Consider the following 15,894-nt stretch of genomic DNA (forward strand, 5'->3'; position numbering starts at 1 on the left):
CACCTCTAATCAGTGGATGGACTTCCAGATCTGACCAGAAATGGGGTCGATCTACCATGCGAGGGTCTAGATCGAAGAGCCCAAGGCTCGATCTGTGCATAGTACCATGGATCAAGATAAATGTTGCCCAATCTGGACTCATTGACAGTAGCTCAAACAGGTAGAAATCAAGATCTGCATCATAATAGTACCGATCCGAGGTCTGATATGCAACGAGTTTAAGTTTACGCTCCCTTACCTCTGGATTTAGGTCGCTGTGAGCTTCTTGTCCTTGGATCTGAGCCAGCGTATAACTGTATGCTTTTGGAGACGCCAATACAATGAGATAAAAAGCCCTCCTCATTATTTCCGGGCGCGTTTCCTTGAATTTGTCATTGCTGCAGCCCCAGGGAGCCAAATCTGTCTGGTTTGTGGCAGATTGGGAGGGGAATGTGATATGTAGAACGGCGACAGTTCTCCTGTATGCTCCAAAATCTCGATTCGCCGTTTTTTGTCTCTCTTTTACTACATGAACCTTTTGCTTTTAAGTCAATGTTACATATTTTTTATTTTCTACAATCAATGCTTGCAAAAGGCATTGAAATCCAGAGTTATCAAGCAAATTTCTTTTAGAGCAATAACCGGAGAAAAAGCCTCATGAGGCATGCAGGTTTTGGAGAATAATCTACATAATTTGCCTATTCCTTTTATTGAAGTTGTGCAACATTCCTTCACTTTTAATTGCAGATCCTTTAACCAAACTAAGTAAAATCTTCAATGTGGTCCAATTCTTGCAGCTCCATATGCATTAGTTGGTTCTCAAGATGAATAACCATGATTCATTAGGTTTGAAGAATATCTTCTCAACAATGTACCATTATAGGAGTTTCTTGCTTCTGAATGTGGAACTGCAGCTCATTCACCAGATGGATGCTTTTGAGACCTCAATTTTCATTTGACCTATTTAGCCATTTTTACTTCACATCATCTTCTTTGGATACCTTTTCATCTCCCTTAGAAATTCCCCACGAGCCACGAGTACAAAGCACATCTTACATGTTTTGTATCCACACATTGCAGTTCTGACCTGTAAACGTTTTGTGGGTTTCATGATGAAATATTAGTGAAATGATTATTCTAAAAGAGCAAAGAGCCCAAGTGGGTGTGCAAAATGCGAGGGTCTTGTAGAAAAAGGATTATGTACCCTGTTTCAAATGTCCTTGGGAAAAATTCTCCCCCCACTCTTAAGGAAATGTCCTTGGGAAAAATTCTCCCCCCACTCTGAATGTGGAACTGCAGCTCATTCACCAGATGGATGGCTTTGAGACCTCAATTTTCATTTGACCTATTTAGCCATTTTTACTTCACATCATCTTCTTTGGATACCTTTTCATCTCCCTTAGAAATTCCCCACGAGCCACGAGTACAAAGCACATCTTCCATGTTTTGTATCCACACATTGCAGTTCTGACCTGTAAACGTTTTGTGGGTTTCATGATGAAATATTAGTGAAATAATTATTCTAAAAGAGCAAAGAGCCCAAGTGGGTGTGCAAAATGCGAGGGTCTTGTAGAAAAAGGATTATGTACCCTGTTTCAAATGTACTTGGGAAAAATTCTCCCCCCACTCTTAAGGAAATAATATAAAGATCTTCTAGTTAGAAATAAAGGTTGCTTGACCTATATAAAAGAGAATCTGAACCTGTTGAAGTGAATGAAAGCATTTGGGACATGCCACGCTCTATAGACTAATTTAGAGAGACGGTTCTGTGCCCAACTTGAGTTGAGCTCAAGACCATGAAGTATGCACTCAAGTTACACTTAAATTACACTCATACAAGAGGGCACATGCGTCTCCACTGGGTGGAGAAGATGGAGGTGCGTTTGAGGATGTGGGCTAGATTGCACAACCTATATACAAAAATGTGGGTTCATATTCTGTTGTCAGGATGAGTTTAAAAAGGTCGTAGATTTGGACGCAACTCTATTCTGATTGTAGCAAATCATGGGGGACAAAATTGTGTAGATGGATGAAACTTCGAGTTGAATGAGTACACAAATGAGCCACTTCTGCACATGGGATTCATTCAACAAAGAAATGCACAAAGGTTGAAGGAGCATTTAGGCTCGACCTTGTCTTGCACAATCATGATGACAACATTGTTGATTTTTGGAATGTTGTGGGAGGTATTCCTCAACTACACAAGTTAAAAGAAAGAAAATTCAATTTAATTTGCAAAGAGACATGTCTCTTGGGCACCCTAAAACACTATAAAAGGACACTTGGACTTCTGATTTTCACACACACTCATCACTCACATTTTTCTCTCTCTAACACGTGGGAAGTAATTTGAGGAAGAGGCCGAAGTTTTGAAGAAGTTGAATTTTCTGAGTGTAAATTCTTATATTGATGTTCTGGGGTGTGCTAAAGTAATATCATAAATCATTGGAAGAAATTATTAGTTGGAGAAAATTGTGTTTGTCTAATTAACACTAGAAAATCAACATGGCATCAAAGCTTTGGTTGAGAAATACATCAACGGAGTGTTAATTTTTGGAGTTGTTACAATGTTTATGTACACCATATTTACTTTTACTCCTACCTAAATTTATGCAAAGAATTGCATAAATTATGGAGGGTAGTAATTCTTGGTAAATATGATTAATTACCGAAATATAAAGAATGTACTGCATATTTACTATTTACTTCTACATAAATTTATGCAAAGAATCGCATGAATTATGGAGGAACAATTTAACAAATTCAAACACTATGTGGGTGGATAATAGCTTAATTCTAATGGAGTAAAATACAAGTTTTTAATGTGAGGAGAGATTTTACCTCATAACATCAATGAGTAAATGGTTAGAGAATATGTGTGGGGTGAATAACGATATAGATCCACTAGTGTTCGTAAGAAATTAACCTAGGAGATTTAAAGGGCATCTTAGAGGATTCTCCTAGGGTCAAGCATAAACACAACAAGAGTGATTTGTGTTCGAGAGGGAGAAATTGTACAGACATCTAGAACCATGCCAGATGATTGGAAGAGTTTCTAGTTTAGAGGGAGCAGATAATCAGGTAGAGTGGAAGGATGTAGCCTACTGGAGATCCAAAGGGTCTCTCATGATGATGAGGAGCCCAAGGATATGGGTTTAGGTCCTTTTGTACCTGTGGGACATCCTTTAGATCATCAAGGGCCAATTGAGCCAGTGGACTCACTTAGGATTATTGTTCCAGAATCCAAGAAGAGGTTGGCATGGATTCGAAGTACATTGCAGGATGTAGAGGGGCATGTAGCTCCCTGTAACACTTTCAAGGTACGCAAATGTCCTAAGAAGTACTCAGCATATGTAGCACTAATATGTCACATCATTGATTCCGAGTCATCCAACTCTAAGGAGGCAATAGGCCAATAAGTTTGGAAGGATGCCATGATGGAGGAATATCAGTCCATCATGAAGAATGACGCGTGGCAAATTGTGTCGAGGCCTGAGAGGAAGTCGTAGTGACTTCCATGTGGATCCACAAGATCAAGCATATGGTAGATGGCAACATAGAGAAGTGCAAAGTAAGATTCGTGGTGAGAGGGTTCTCCTAGAAAGAGGGAGAGGACTATGAAGAGACATTTGCTCCAGTTGCCAGGAGCAGAAAATCTCATTGATCAGTGTAAGAGGTAGTTGACTTATGAGTTCGAGATGAAGGATCTAGGTTTGATGCATTACCTCTTGGGATAAGTATGGCAGAAGTCTATGGCCATTCCCATGGTGACCAATCTGAAGAAGATGAGAGGCTTTGACTCAGATTTGGTGGATCCCACCATGTATCAATAGTGGATGTGATCCTTGATGTATCTAGTTAATATCAGACCTGATATTTGCTTTGCAGTGAACACTTTGAGCCAATTCATTCATGGTGGAACCTAGGGATGTGCATTGGATTGCGGCAAAACAAGTGTTGAGATATCTGCGTGGTGTAATCAATTATGGATTGAGATATGTCTCAAATGGTAAAGTATAGGTACAGGGATACATAGATTCCAATTAGGCAAGAAGTGACTAAGAGGGGAGGAGCACATCAAGATGTTGCTTCGATTTGGGGTCTACTATGATATCCTGGATGAGTAGGAAGCGAACATTTGTCGCACACAACACTACAAAGGTCGAGTATATTATAACTAGTTTGTTGAGTTGTGGAGCAGTGTGGCTTTGGAAGCTGCTCGCAGGATTATTTGATTAGGTGCTAGAGACAACGATGATACATTGTGACAATCAAAGTTGTGTGAAGCTTTCAGAAAATCTTGTTTTCCATGATAGGTCGAAGCACATTGACATCGAGTAACACTACATCTGAGAAATGGTACAAAAGGGAGCAGTAAGGCTCCAATACATTTCTACATATGATCAAGTTGCTGCCATTCTCACAAAGTCTCTGTCTCAGATGAAGTTTGTATACGTCAGGGACAAGCTTGTAGTGGTTGAGAATGTTTCCGTCGTTGAGAGGGAGTGTTGATGTTGTAGCACCATGACAAACATTCTCTCGAGGTCAAGGGTATTGACGGGTGCCATGTAATGTGGCTAGGGAGAATGGCCCAAATAGCATCAGGACTTGGAGTGCTCCCCCAGTTAGAAGGTTTTGACCATATTGCCAAGGGTTACTTGGCTAGTGGATAGAGTGAGTGCCTCAAAACATCAGACAAGTATTTTTACGATTCAAGTGCCATGTGACAACATGGAGGAATGGTCTCTTGGGCATCCTAAAACACTATAAAAAGACACACTTCAACATCTTATTTTCACACACATTCGTCACTCACATATTTCTCTCTCACATGTGGGAAGTAATCTGAGGAAGAGGCCAAAGTTTCTAAGAAGAAGACTTTTTTGAGTGTAATTGCTTAATGATATTTGGGGTTTGCTAAAGTCATATCATATATCATTGGCAGTAATTATCATTTGCAGAAAATTGTGTTTGTCTAATTAGCACTAGAAAATCAACAAGCATTTCATTCTTCTAGTCAACATTATGGTTGTCCCCGGTTTAGACTCTTCCTAGATTGAAAAAAATTCACAAAGGAAATACTTTCAGAAAGAAAATGGATCCAAGTGGGTGCACAGAGTGCGATGGTCTCCGCACCCCCCTCCCCCCAACCGAAAAAAGAAAAAAAAAGAAAAGAAAGATTACGAGCCCTCTTACATGTGTCGTTAGGAAACAATTTCCTCGTGTTTAAAAAGCTATAATGATTTCCTACATAAAAATAAATTGAACTTTTGAAAAGTAAATTTCAACTTGTTGAGTGGAAAGGGGAAGTTTGGAACAAGCCAAACTCAACAGGCCTAATCCACAGATCATTCTGCACCCAGCGCAAGCTAAAGCTTGATCTGAAATCACACTTAGAATATGCATATACAGGCGGGCACATGCTTCGTGATCGGTGGACAAGCTAGAGGTGATTTGAAGGAAGGTTTGAGATAGACTAAGTGACAACATGCAAGTGTAGGCTTGTTATTCTGTAGTCTAGTTGAGCTAAAAAAAGGCCACAAATTTACACACGATTCCATTGTGGCTTCAGTGGATTGCTAGGGATAGAATTGCAGATAAACGATACTCAAAGTCAATCGACACAAACGAGCTACTTTTGCACATGGGACTTGATCAACTATGAAATACGCCTCAATGGTGACAATAAAAATATCGTTTTTAGAACTTGCAGTAAAAATGTGCATACAACAGGTATAATCAACTACACACTGTTGTTGTTGACCTATCTTTCCTGATCATAAGTAAGACATGCCCTCAAACAATCTCATGAAGGAGAAGTTCCTTTTCGGATTGTCAAGTATGGGAAATGAAAGACCCTTTTCACCAACCTCTTTGGAATGGGAGGAGTAAGAATTTACAGCTCATCCTTGAGCACAATTGTTCAAAAATGGGGAGTCAACTCCTTGGCTCTGGTATTGTGTAAACAATATAAATTAGACATTGGGATCAAAAAAGTTTCCACACGATTTTAGGAAGGTAACATAATTACCCAAATATGCAGTTCAGTTTCACGCGATGATTACAATCGGGTACAAGACCCCTTTGAAGTAGATTTATGTTGACTAGGTCTAATCGTAAAAGACTTGATCTTTTTGGTCTCCATCAATAATAATACTTTTATGATAAATCACTTCAATATACATTAATGATGAAATGGCAATGAACTATATAAATATATATATATATATATATAAAAGACCCCTTTTGAAGTAGATTTACGTTGACTAGGTCTAATCCTAAAATACTTTATCTTTTTGGTCTCCCACCAATAATAATACATTTATGATAAATCACTTCAATATACATTAATGATGAAATGGCAATGAAATATATATATATATATATATATATATAGTAGTTTATTGTGTTTAGGTTGGGTTGTACTTGCGTGGCACAAAGTCGATTCTGACTGCTATCACTATAATCTATAGTTGCACCGCACACCCCTTAGCACGACACATGGGCTAGGTGAGGTTTGAATTGAATCGACGACATTGCAAAGAGTGCTTTAAAAGTACATTATATTGACAACTCATCTACACCCCTGGGGCTAATCTCTAGGTGGACGGCACATGGGCTAGGTGGGGTTTGAATTGAATTGACGACATTGCAAAGAGTGCTTTAACAGTACATTCTATTGACAACTCATCTACTCCCCTGGGGCAAGTCAAGATTATATATTAACATTAATATGTTCTCACATTGAAGTCAAAATTGGGGGTTCATTTTACCTCTTTTTCCATTGTTTTTGTGTAAAAGAGTGAGGACTTTGATTCGGCACCAAACTAGGAAGTAGCAAGACGATTATTTGATGTTGTTTTAATTTTATATTTCAATTTAGTTTTAAAAACACAATTTTATGCATTTTTCTATTGCTCAGTTTTTCTTTCTTTCTTTCTGATTTTGATGAGTTTTAAATTTTCCCAAAGTAATCGATTTTGGACCATGGCCAACTCATTGCTGAGTCCGGGTTATGTACTCACCCAAAGCCTTAAACTTGGGCCTCTTGTTTGAATCTTTTGTTTGCATCCTAGATTATGTTATATGCATTTCTATGGGGATTTCCTTTTCTTTACATAATTTTAAAAAAGTCAACCTGCGTGTGGAAACGCTGCCATATGGCCTAGAAATGTGTTTCCAGTCATACTGACCACGTTTCCTCCTCGAGAAACGTGCAAGTACGGCCGGAAACGTGTTTTTGGGCCATACCGTACACGTTTCTGCATTTTAGTTTCGTTTCCGTACGGAAACTCCTCCTCTGCCCACGTTTCCTGCAACTTAGCTCCAAACATTGCAAAGATTTAACATTTTTACAGAGTTTGTAGTTATCTTGGATCCATGTTGGATCACTACTATTATTCCTCTTAAAATTCCGATGTTGTTTTGTCTCTCTTTTACTACATGAACCTTTTGCTTTTAAGTCAATGTTACATAGTTTTTCTTTTCTACAATCAATGCTTGCAAAAGGCATTGAAATCCAGAGTTATCAAGCAAATTTCTTTTAGAGCAATAACCGGAAAAAAAGCCTCATGAGGCATGCAGGTTTTGGAGAATAATCTACATAATTTGCCTATCCCTTTTATTGAAGTTGTGCAACATTCCTTCACTTTCAATTGCAGATCCTTAAACCAAACTAAGTAAAATCTTCAATGTGATCCAATTCTTGCAGCTCCATATGCATTAGTTGGTTCTCAAGATGACTAACCATGATTCATTAGGTTTGAAGAATATCTTCTCAACAATGTACCATTATAGGAGTTTCTTGCTTTTGAATGTGGAACTGCAGCTCATTCACCAGATGGATGCCTCTGAGACCTCAATCTTCACTTGACCTATTTAGCCATTTTTACTTCACATCATCTTCTTTGGATACCTTTTCATCTCCCTTAGAAATTCCCCACGAGCCACGAGTACAAAGCACATCTTCCATGGTTTGTATCCACACATTGCAGTTCTGACCTGTAAACATTTTGTGGGTTTCATGATGAAATATTAGTGAAATAATTATTCTGAAAGAGCAAAGAGCCCGTGCAAAATGCGAGGGTCTTGTAGAAAAAGGATTATGTACCCTGTTTCAAATTTCCTTGGGAAAAGTTCTTCCCCCACTCTTAAGGAAATAATAGTTTGAAATAAAGGTTGCTTGACCTATATAAAAGAGAATCTGAACCTGTTGAAGTGAATGAAAGCATTTTGGACATGCCACTCTCTGTAGACTAATTCAGAGAGACAGTTTTGTGCCCAACTCGAGTTGAGCTCAAGACCATGAAGTATGCGCTCAAGTTACACTTAAAATACACTCATACAAGAGGGCACATGCGTCTCCAGTGGGTGGAGAAGATGGAGGTGAGTTTGAGGATGTGGACTAGATTGAACAACCAATATACAAAAGTGTGGGTTCATATTCTGTTGTCAGGATGAGTTTAAAAAGGTCGTAGATTTGGATGCAACTCTATTGTGATTGTAGCAAATCATTGGGGGACAAAATTGTGTAGATGGATGAAACATAGAGTTGAACGAGTACACAAATGAGCCACTTCTGCACATGGGATTCATTCAACAAAGAAATGCGCAAAGGCTGAAGGAGCATTTAGGCTCAACCTTGTCTCGCACAATCCTGATGACAACATTGTTGATTTTTGGGTTGCTGTGGGAGGTATTCCTCAGCTACACAAGTTAAAAGAAAGAAAATTCAATTTAATTTGCAAAGACACGTCTCTTGGGCACCCTAAAACACTATAAAAAGACACTTGGACTTCTGATTTTCACACACACTCATCACTCACATATTTCTCTTTCTAACACGTGGGAAGTAATTTGAGGAAGAGGTTGAAGTTTTGAAGAAGTTGAATTTTCGGAGTGTAATTGCTTAATGATGTTCTGGGGTGTGCTAAAGTAATATCATAAATCATTGGAAGTAATTATCAGTTGGAGAAAATTTTGTTTGTCTAATTAACACTAGAAAATCAACATGGTATCAAAGCTTTGGTTGAGAAACACATCAACGGAGTGTTAATTTTTGGAGTTGTTACAATGTTTATGTACAACATATTTACTTTTACTCCTACCTAAATTTATGCAAAGAATTGCATAAATTATGGAGGGTAGTAATTCTTGGTAAATATGTTTAATTACCGAAATACAAAGAATGTACTGCATATTTACTATTTACTTCTACATAAATTTATGCAAAGATTCGCATGAATTATGGAGGAACAATTTAACAAATTCAAACACTATGTGGGTGGATAATAGCTTAATTCCAATGGAGTAAAATACAAGTTTTAATGTGATGAGAGATTTAACCTTATAGCATCAATGAGTAAATGGTTAGAGAATATGTGTGGGGTGAATAGCGACATAGATCCACTAGTGTTCATAAGAAATTAACCTAGGAGATTTAAAGGGCATCTTAGAGGATTCTCCTAGGATCAAGCATAAACTCAACAAGAGTGATTTGTGTTCGAGAGGGAGAAATTGTACAGACATCTGGAACCGTGCCAGATGATTGGAAGAGTTTCTAGTTTATAGGGAGCAGATAATCAGGTAGAGTGGAAGGTTGTAGCCTACTGGAGATCCAAAGGGTCTCGCATGATGATGAGGAGCAAGAGGCTTCCAAGGATATGGGTTTAGGTCCTTTTGTACTTGTGGAACATCCTTTAGATCATCAAGGGCCAATTGAGCCAGTGGACTCACTTAGGATTATTGTTCCAGAATCCAAGAAGAGGTTGGCATGGATTCGAAGTACATTGCAGGATGTAGAGGTGCATGTAGCTCCCTGTAACACTTTCAAGGTACGCAAACGTCCTAAGAAGTACTCAGCATATGTAGCACTAATATGTCACATCATTGATTTCGAGCCATCCAACTCTAAGGAGGCAATAGGCCAACAAGTTTGGAAGGATGCCATGATGGAGGAATATCAGTGCATCATGAAAAATGACGTGTGGCAAATTGTGTCGAGGTCTGAGAGGAAGTCGTGGTGACTTCCAAGTGGATCCACAAGATCAAGCATATGGTAGATGGCAACATAGAGAAGTACAAAGCAAGATTCGTGGTGAGAGGGTTCTCCTAGAAAGAGGGAGAGGACTATGAAGAGACATTTGCCAAGTGGATCCACAAGATCAAGCATATGGTAGATGGCAACATAGAGAAGTACAAAGCAAGATTCGTGGTGAGAGGGTTCTCCTAGAAAGAGGGAGAGGACTATGAAGAGACATTTGCTCCAGTTGCCAGGAGCAGAAAATCTCATTGATCAGTGTAAGAGGTAGTTGACTTCTGAGTTCGAGATGAAGGATCTAGGTTTGATGCATTACTTCTTGGGATAAGTATGGCAGAAGTCCATGGCCATTCCCATGGATCCCACCATGTATCAATAGTTGATGGGATCCTTGATGTATCTAGTTAATATCAGACCTGATATTTGCTTTGCAGTGAACACTTTGAGCCAATTCATTCATGGTGGAACCTAGGCATGTGCATTGGATTGCGGAAAAATAAGTGTTGAGATATCTGCGTGGTATAATCAATTATGGATTGAGATATGTCTCAAATGGTAAAGTATAGCTACAGGGATACATAGATTCCAATTAGGCAAGAAGTGACAAAGAGAGGAGCACATCAAGATGTTGCTTCGGTTTGGGGTCTACTATGATATCCTGGATGAGTAGGAAGCGAACATTTGTTGCACACAACACTATAGAGGTCGAGTATATTACAACTAGTTTGTCAAGTTGTGGAGCAGTGTGGCTTTGGAAGCTGCTCATAAGATTATTTGATTAGGTGCTAGAGACAACCATGATACATTGTGACAATCAAAGTTGTGTGAAGCTTTCAGAAAATCTTGTTTTCCATGATAGGTTGAAGCACATTGACATTGAATAACACTATATCTGAGAAATGGTACAAAAGGGAGCAGTAAGGCTCCAATACATTTCTACAAATGAGCAAGTTGCTGACATTCTCACAAAGTCTCTGTCTCAGATGAAGTTTGTATACCTCAGGGACAAGCTTGGAGTGGTTGAGAATGTTTCCCCCATTGAGAGGGAGTGTTGATGTTGTAGCACCATGACAAACATTCTCTCGAGGTCAAGGGTATTGACGTGTGCCATGTAATGTGGCTAGGGAGAATGGCCCAAATAGCATCAGGACTCGGAGTGCTCCCCCAGTTAGAAGGTTTTGACCATATTGCCAAGGGTTACTTGGCTAGTGGGTAGAGTGAGTGCCTCAAAACATCAGACAAGTATTTTTATGATTCAAGTGCCATGTGACGACATGGAGGAATGGTCTCTTGGGCACCCTAAAACACTATAAAAAGACACATTTCAACTTCTTATTTTCACACACATTCGTCACTCACATATTTCTCTCTCTCACATGTGGGAAGTAATCTGAGGAAGAGGCCAAAGTTTCTAAGAAGAAGACTTTTCTGAGTGTAATTGCTTAATGATATTTGGGTTTTGCTAAAGTAATATCATATCATTGGCAGTAATTATCATTTGCAGAAAATTGTGTTTGTCTAATTATCACTAGAAAATCAACAAGCATTTCATTCTTCCAGTCAACATTATGGCTGTCCCCAGTTTAGACTCTTCCTAGATTGAAAAAAAATGCACAAAGGAATTACTTTCAGAAAGAAAATGGATCCAAGTGGGTGCACAGAGTGCGATGGTCTCTGCACCCCCCCCTACCCCCAACCAAAAAATGAAAAAAAAAAGATTATGAGCCCTCTTACATGTGTCGTTAGGAAACAATTTCCTCGTGTTTAAAAAGCTATAATGATTTCCTACATAAAAATAAATGTTGAACTTTTGAAAAGTAAATTTGAACTTGTTGAGTGGAAAGGGGAAGTTTGGGACAAGCCAAACTTAACAGGCCTAATCCACATATCATTCTGCACCCAGCTCAAGCTAAAGCTTGATCTCAAATCACACTTAGAATATGCATATACAGGTGGGCACATGCTTCCGTGATCGGTGGACAAGCTAGAGGTGATTTGAAGGAAGGTTTGAGATAGACTAAGTGACAACATGCAAGTGTAGGCTTGTTATTCTGCAGTCTAGTTGAGCTAAAAAAAGGCCACAAATTTACACACGATTCCATTGTGGCTTCAGTGGATTGCTAGGGATAGAATTGCAGATAGACGATACTCAAAGTCAAACGACACAAACGAGCTACTTTTGCACATGGGACTTGATCAACTATGAAATACGCCTTAATGGTGACAATAAAAATATCGTTTTTAGAACTTGCAGTAAAAATGTCCATACAGTAGGTATAATGAGCTACACACTGTTGTTGTTGACCTATCTTTCCTGATCATAAGTAAGACATGCCCTCAAACAATCTCATGAAGGAGAAGTTCCTTTTCGGATTGTCAAGTATGGGAAATGAAAGACCCTTTTCACCAACCTCTTTGGAATGGGAGGAGTAAGAATTTTCAGCTCGTCCTTGAGCACAATTGTTCAAAAATGGGGAGTCAACTCCTTGGCTCTGGTATTGTGTAAACAATATAAATTAGACATTGGGATCAAAAAAGTTTCCACACGATTTTAGGAAGGTAACATAATTATGCAAATATGCAGTTCAGTTTCACGCGATGATTACAATGGGGTACAAGACCCCTTTGAAGTAGATTTACGTTGACTATGTCTAATCGTAAAAGACTTGATCTTTTTGGTCTCCATCAATAATAATACATTTATGATAAATCACTTCAATATACATTAATGATGAAATGGCAATGAACTATATATATATATATATAAGACCCCTTTTGAAGTAGATTTACGTTGACTAGGTCTCATCCTAAAATACTTTATCTTTTTGGTCTTCCATCAATAATAATACATTTATGATAAATCACTTCAATATACATTAATGATGAAATGGCAATGAAATATATATATATATAGTAGTTTATTGTGTTTAGGTTGGGTTATACTTGCATGGCACGAAGTCGATTCTGACTGCTATCACTATAATCTATAGTTGCACCGCACACCCCTTAGCACGGCACATGGGCTAGGTGAGGTTTGAATTGAATTGACGGCATTGCAAAGAGTGCTTTAAAAGTACATTATATTGACAACTCATCTACACCCCTCTGGCTAATCTCTAGGTGCACGGCACATGGGCTAGGCGAGGTTTGAATTGAATTGACGACATTGCAAAGAGTGCTTTAACAGTACATTCTATTGACAACTCATCTACACCCCTGGGGCAAGTCAAGATTATATATTAACATTGATATGTTCTCACATTGAAGTAAGAATTGGGGGTTCATTTTACCCCTTTTTCCATTGTTTTTGTGTAAAAGAGTGAGGACTTTGATTCGGCACCAGACTGGGAAATAGCAAGACGATTATTTGATGTTGTTTTAATTTTATATTTCAATTTAGTTTTAAAAACACAATTTTATGCATTTTTCTATTGCTCAGTTTTTCTTTTTTTCTTTCTGATTTTGATGAGTTTTAAATTTTCCTGAAGTAATCGATTTTGGACCATGGCCGACTCATTGCTGAGTCCGGGTTATGTACTCACCCAAAGCCTTAAATCTGGGCCTATTGTTTGAATCTTCTGTTTCCATCCTAGATTATGTTATATGCATTTCTATGGGGATTTCCTTTTCTTTACATAATTTTAAAATGTTACGAGTTTCACAGTTATTCCTTGCCACCTTATTGCTGTGTTTATGGTGCTAATGAATTTCATTATTTTCACGATTATGCAGCCTAGGAGAGCTGATCTGGATATGAATCAGCATGTGAATAATGTGACATACATCGGATGGGTTCTGGAGGTTTGTATTGTCTTTATATGGTTTTTGGGTCACTGGTTTGCATGTCCATGGTTTGAAGATCTGGTATGAGTGCAACTTAGCAAATTCTACATGCCCTTTTAGATATGTTTCCCCACCCTTGGAAATGATCCCCTCCCCCCTCCCCTCTCCCCTGTCTTCTCCCCCCCCCCCCCCAATACACACGGTTATTTGCTGTAGCTATCATGTTTCTGTAGCCATGGAACTTGTCGAAGTTGTGAATTAATGCAAACGCGTTTCTCCTTCTCTGCTATATGAAATTATGATGGTCATTTTCCCTTTGCATGATTTCTTTTGTTTAATAAGTGCTAACTTCTTTTACATGTCCATGACAGAGCATGCCACAAGAAGTTTTAGATACGCATGAGCTAGAAATGATAACTCTTGATTATAGGCGAGAATGCAGCAAAGATGACATTGTTGAGTCTTTGACAAGTTTACTATCTGAACCATCCGATAGTAGTGCAGTTGAAAATGGTACTTTTCAATCTAATGGAAATGCAACGTCCACAAATGGAGCTGCAACAATTAGTCCTGGCAGTCTCTCATCGAATAATAGGGGCTTTGAATTCTTACATATGCTAAGATTGGCGGAGAGTGGTTTCGAGATTAATAGAGGTCGAACTGAATGGAGGAGGAAACTCGCTAGATAGTCAGAAAGACCGATTTTAAGGTCAGATCTCCATTGGCCGTTGCGTGTGAAAAGTTTAAAATTCTATTGTCTTTGTTAAATAACTCGTGTTCAATGGATTAGAAGTTTTCATGCTTTTAGCTTTTAGGAAATAGCTTTGAGTTTCCTCACATGGCCTCTACATTACAGAGTGCTTGTGAAGCTTCGCAAGGGCTGCTAAACGTTGGCAGGACTATAAATGCTTCTGGTGTGCAACTTCATTATTTTATTGCGAGTATCACTTCTGTGGGGTATAGATATGATGGACTATTAGCATTTAGGTAGGAAATGCTTTGAGAAATCTTCCAGTCCTTCTATACGCGTGTATGGAGATTGTTATTGAGTTGGAAGTTTTGAACTGTACTTTAGAAAACACTCTGAAAACATCCATAATGTTATTTGTATTGTTGAACAACCTTTTTCAGGGATTAAGAGCCAGCTTTGGTCCGTTTTAAGTTGGGGTGATATGATATATGTTATCGTTTTTCTGTAAAGTTGTATGTACTATGGATTGCCATAAAGAATCGTAACCTTACTGCGTTGGATAGATTTACTTCATAATTTGTGCTCAGCCAAAAAGGTTAAAAGGAATGCATCGCAGGCAAGCTCACGAATGCTTTCAGGGTGAATGCTATATAATTAATTAGTTTAGAAAATTCTTGTTTCAATATGAGTTGGAATCACTGCTTCGAATTTGTAGTGTTCTGTGTCTTTCAATTGCTTAACATTGCTATTTTTATTGTTCGAGGATTTGATAGGGAATTGATGGATCTTTGAGTTTCTTCAAGAATCATATCTCATTGCAGTTGGATAAGTTTGTTGATGTTATCTTACTACTATCAATTCCAGTTCATATTTTCTGCTTGTATTATTTTGTAATTTCTTTTCACAGAGGGTTAAATATTTCATCTAATTATGTCTGCTTTCAACAATGCAGTAAGGGATAAGGGATTTGCAAAGGGATTTTCACAGGGGTTAAATATTTCATCTAATTATGTCTGCTTTCAACAATTGCAGAATTGAAACTTTTTTTTTCTCTTTTTTCTTTTTTTGCTTCTTCTTCTATAGTTTTCTCTTTTATTGTCTTAGTAAGCTGCATGGACTGGGAGTTGGGAGCAACAATATATTAAATCATGTATGTCTTTCGACCTCTGGTTAATTTGAAGATTTTTGGAAGCGATAAAGCAATTTTGGACGTTTTCAGCCTTATTCAGAAGGATTGTCTCCAGCATTATTGATTTAAATTCCCATTAATTTGACATTAGGAAAATTGACAATAAAAATGCTGTACATCTTACCTGTATATCTCTAATTCTTTTCTTCTCAGTTTCAACTTTTACAGTTATATTGAAGCTTGAAGTACATTCACAACCGTCTTGTTAATTAT

The 15,894-nt window shown here is 38.2% G+C and overlaps 1 protein-coding gene across 2 annotated transcripts in view; it reads left to right on the plus strand.

Moving 5' to 3' along the window:
- Window positions 1-14,972, plus strand: part of LOC149139420 (oleoyl-acyl carrier protein thioesterase 1, chloroplastic-like) — a 42,004-nt gene extending 27,032 nt beyond the window's left edge. The window contains exons 6-8 of one of the 2 annotated variants that reach the window (XM_089448865.1): window positions 13,751-13,819; window positions 14,173-14,510; window positions 14,658-14,972. In XM_089448865.1, coding sequence (XP_089304991.1) covers window positions 13,751-13,819; window positions 14,173-14,490 — 387 coding nt within the window. In that variant the 3' untranslated portion in view covers window positions 14,491-14,510; window positions 14,658-14,972. Of the gene's footprint in view, window positions 1-13,750; window positions 13,820-14,172 lie in introns of both variants that reach the window. The other variant, XM_089448864.1, reaches the window with a different exon arrangement.
- Window positions 14,973-15,894: the final 922 nt, after the last annotated feature.

This window comes from Pinus tabuliformis, chromosome X, assembly GCF_031772625.1.
Source record: "Pinus tabuliformis cultivar Carrire ecotype Pingquan chromosome X, CPIR1, whole genome shotgun sequence".
Lineage (NCBI taxonomy): Eukaryota > Viridiplantae > Streptophyta > Pinopsida > Pinales > Pinaceae > Pinus > Pinus tabuliformis.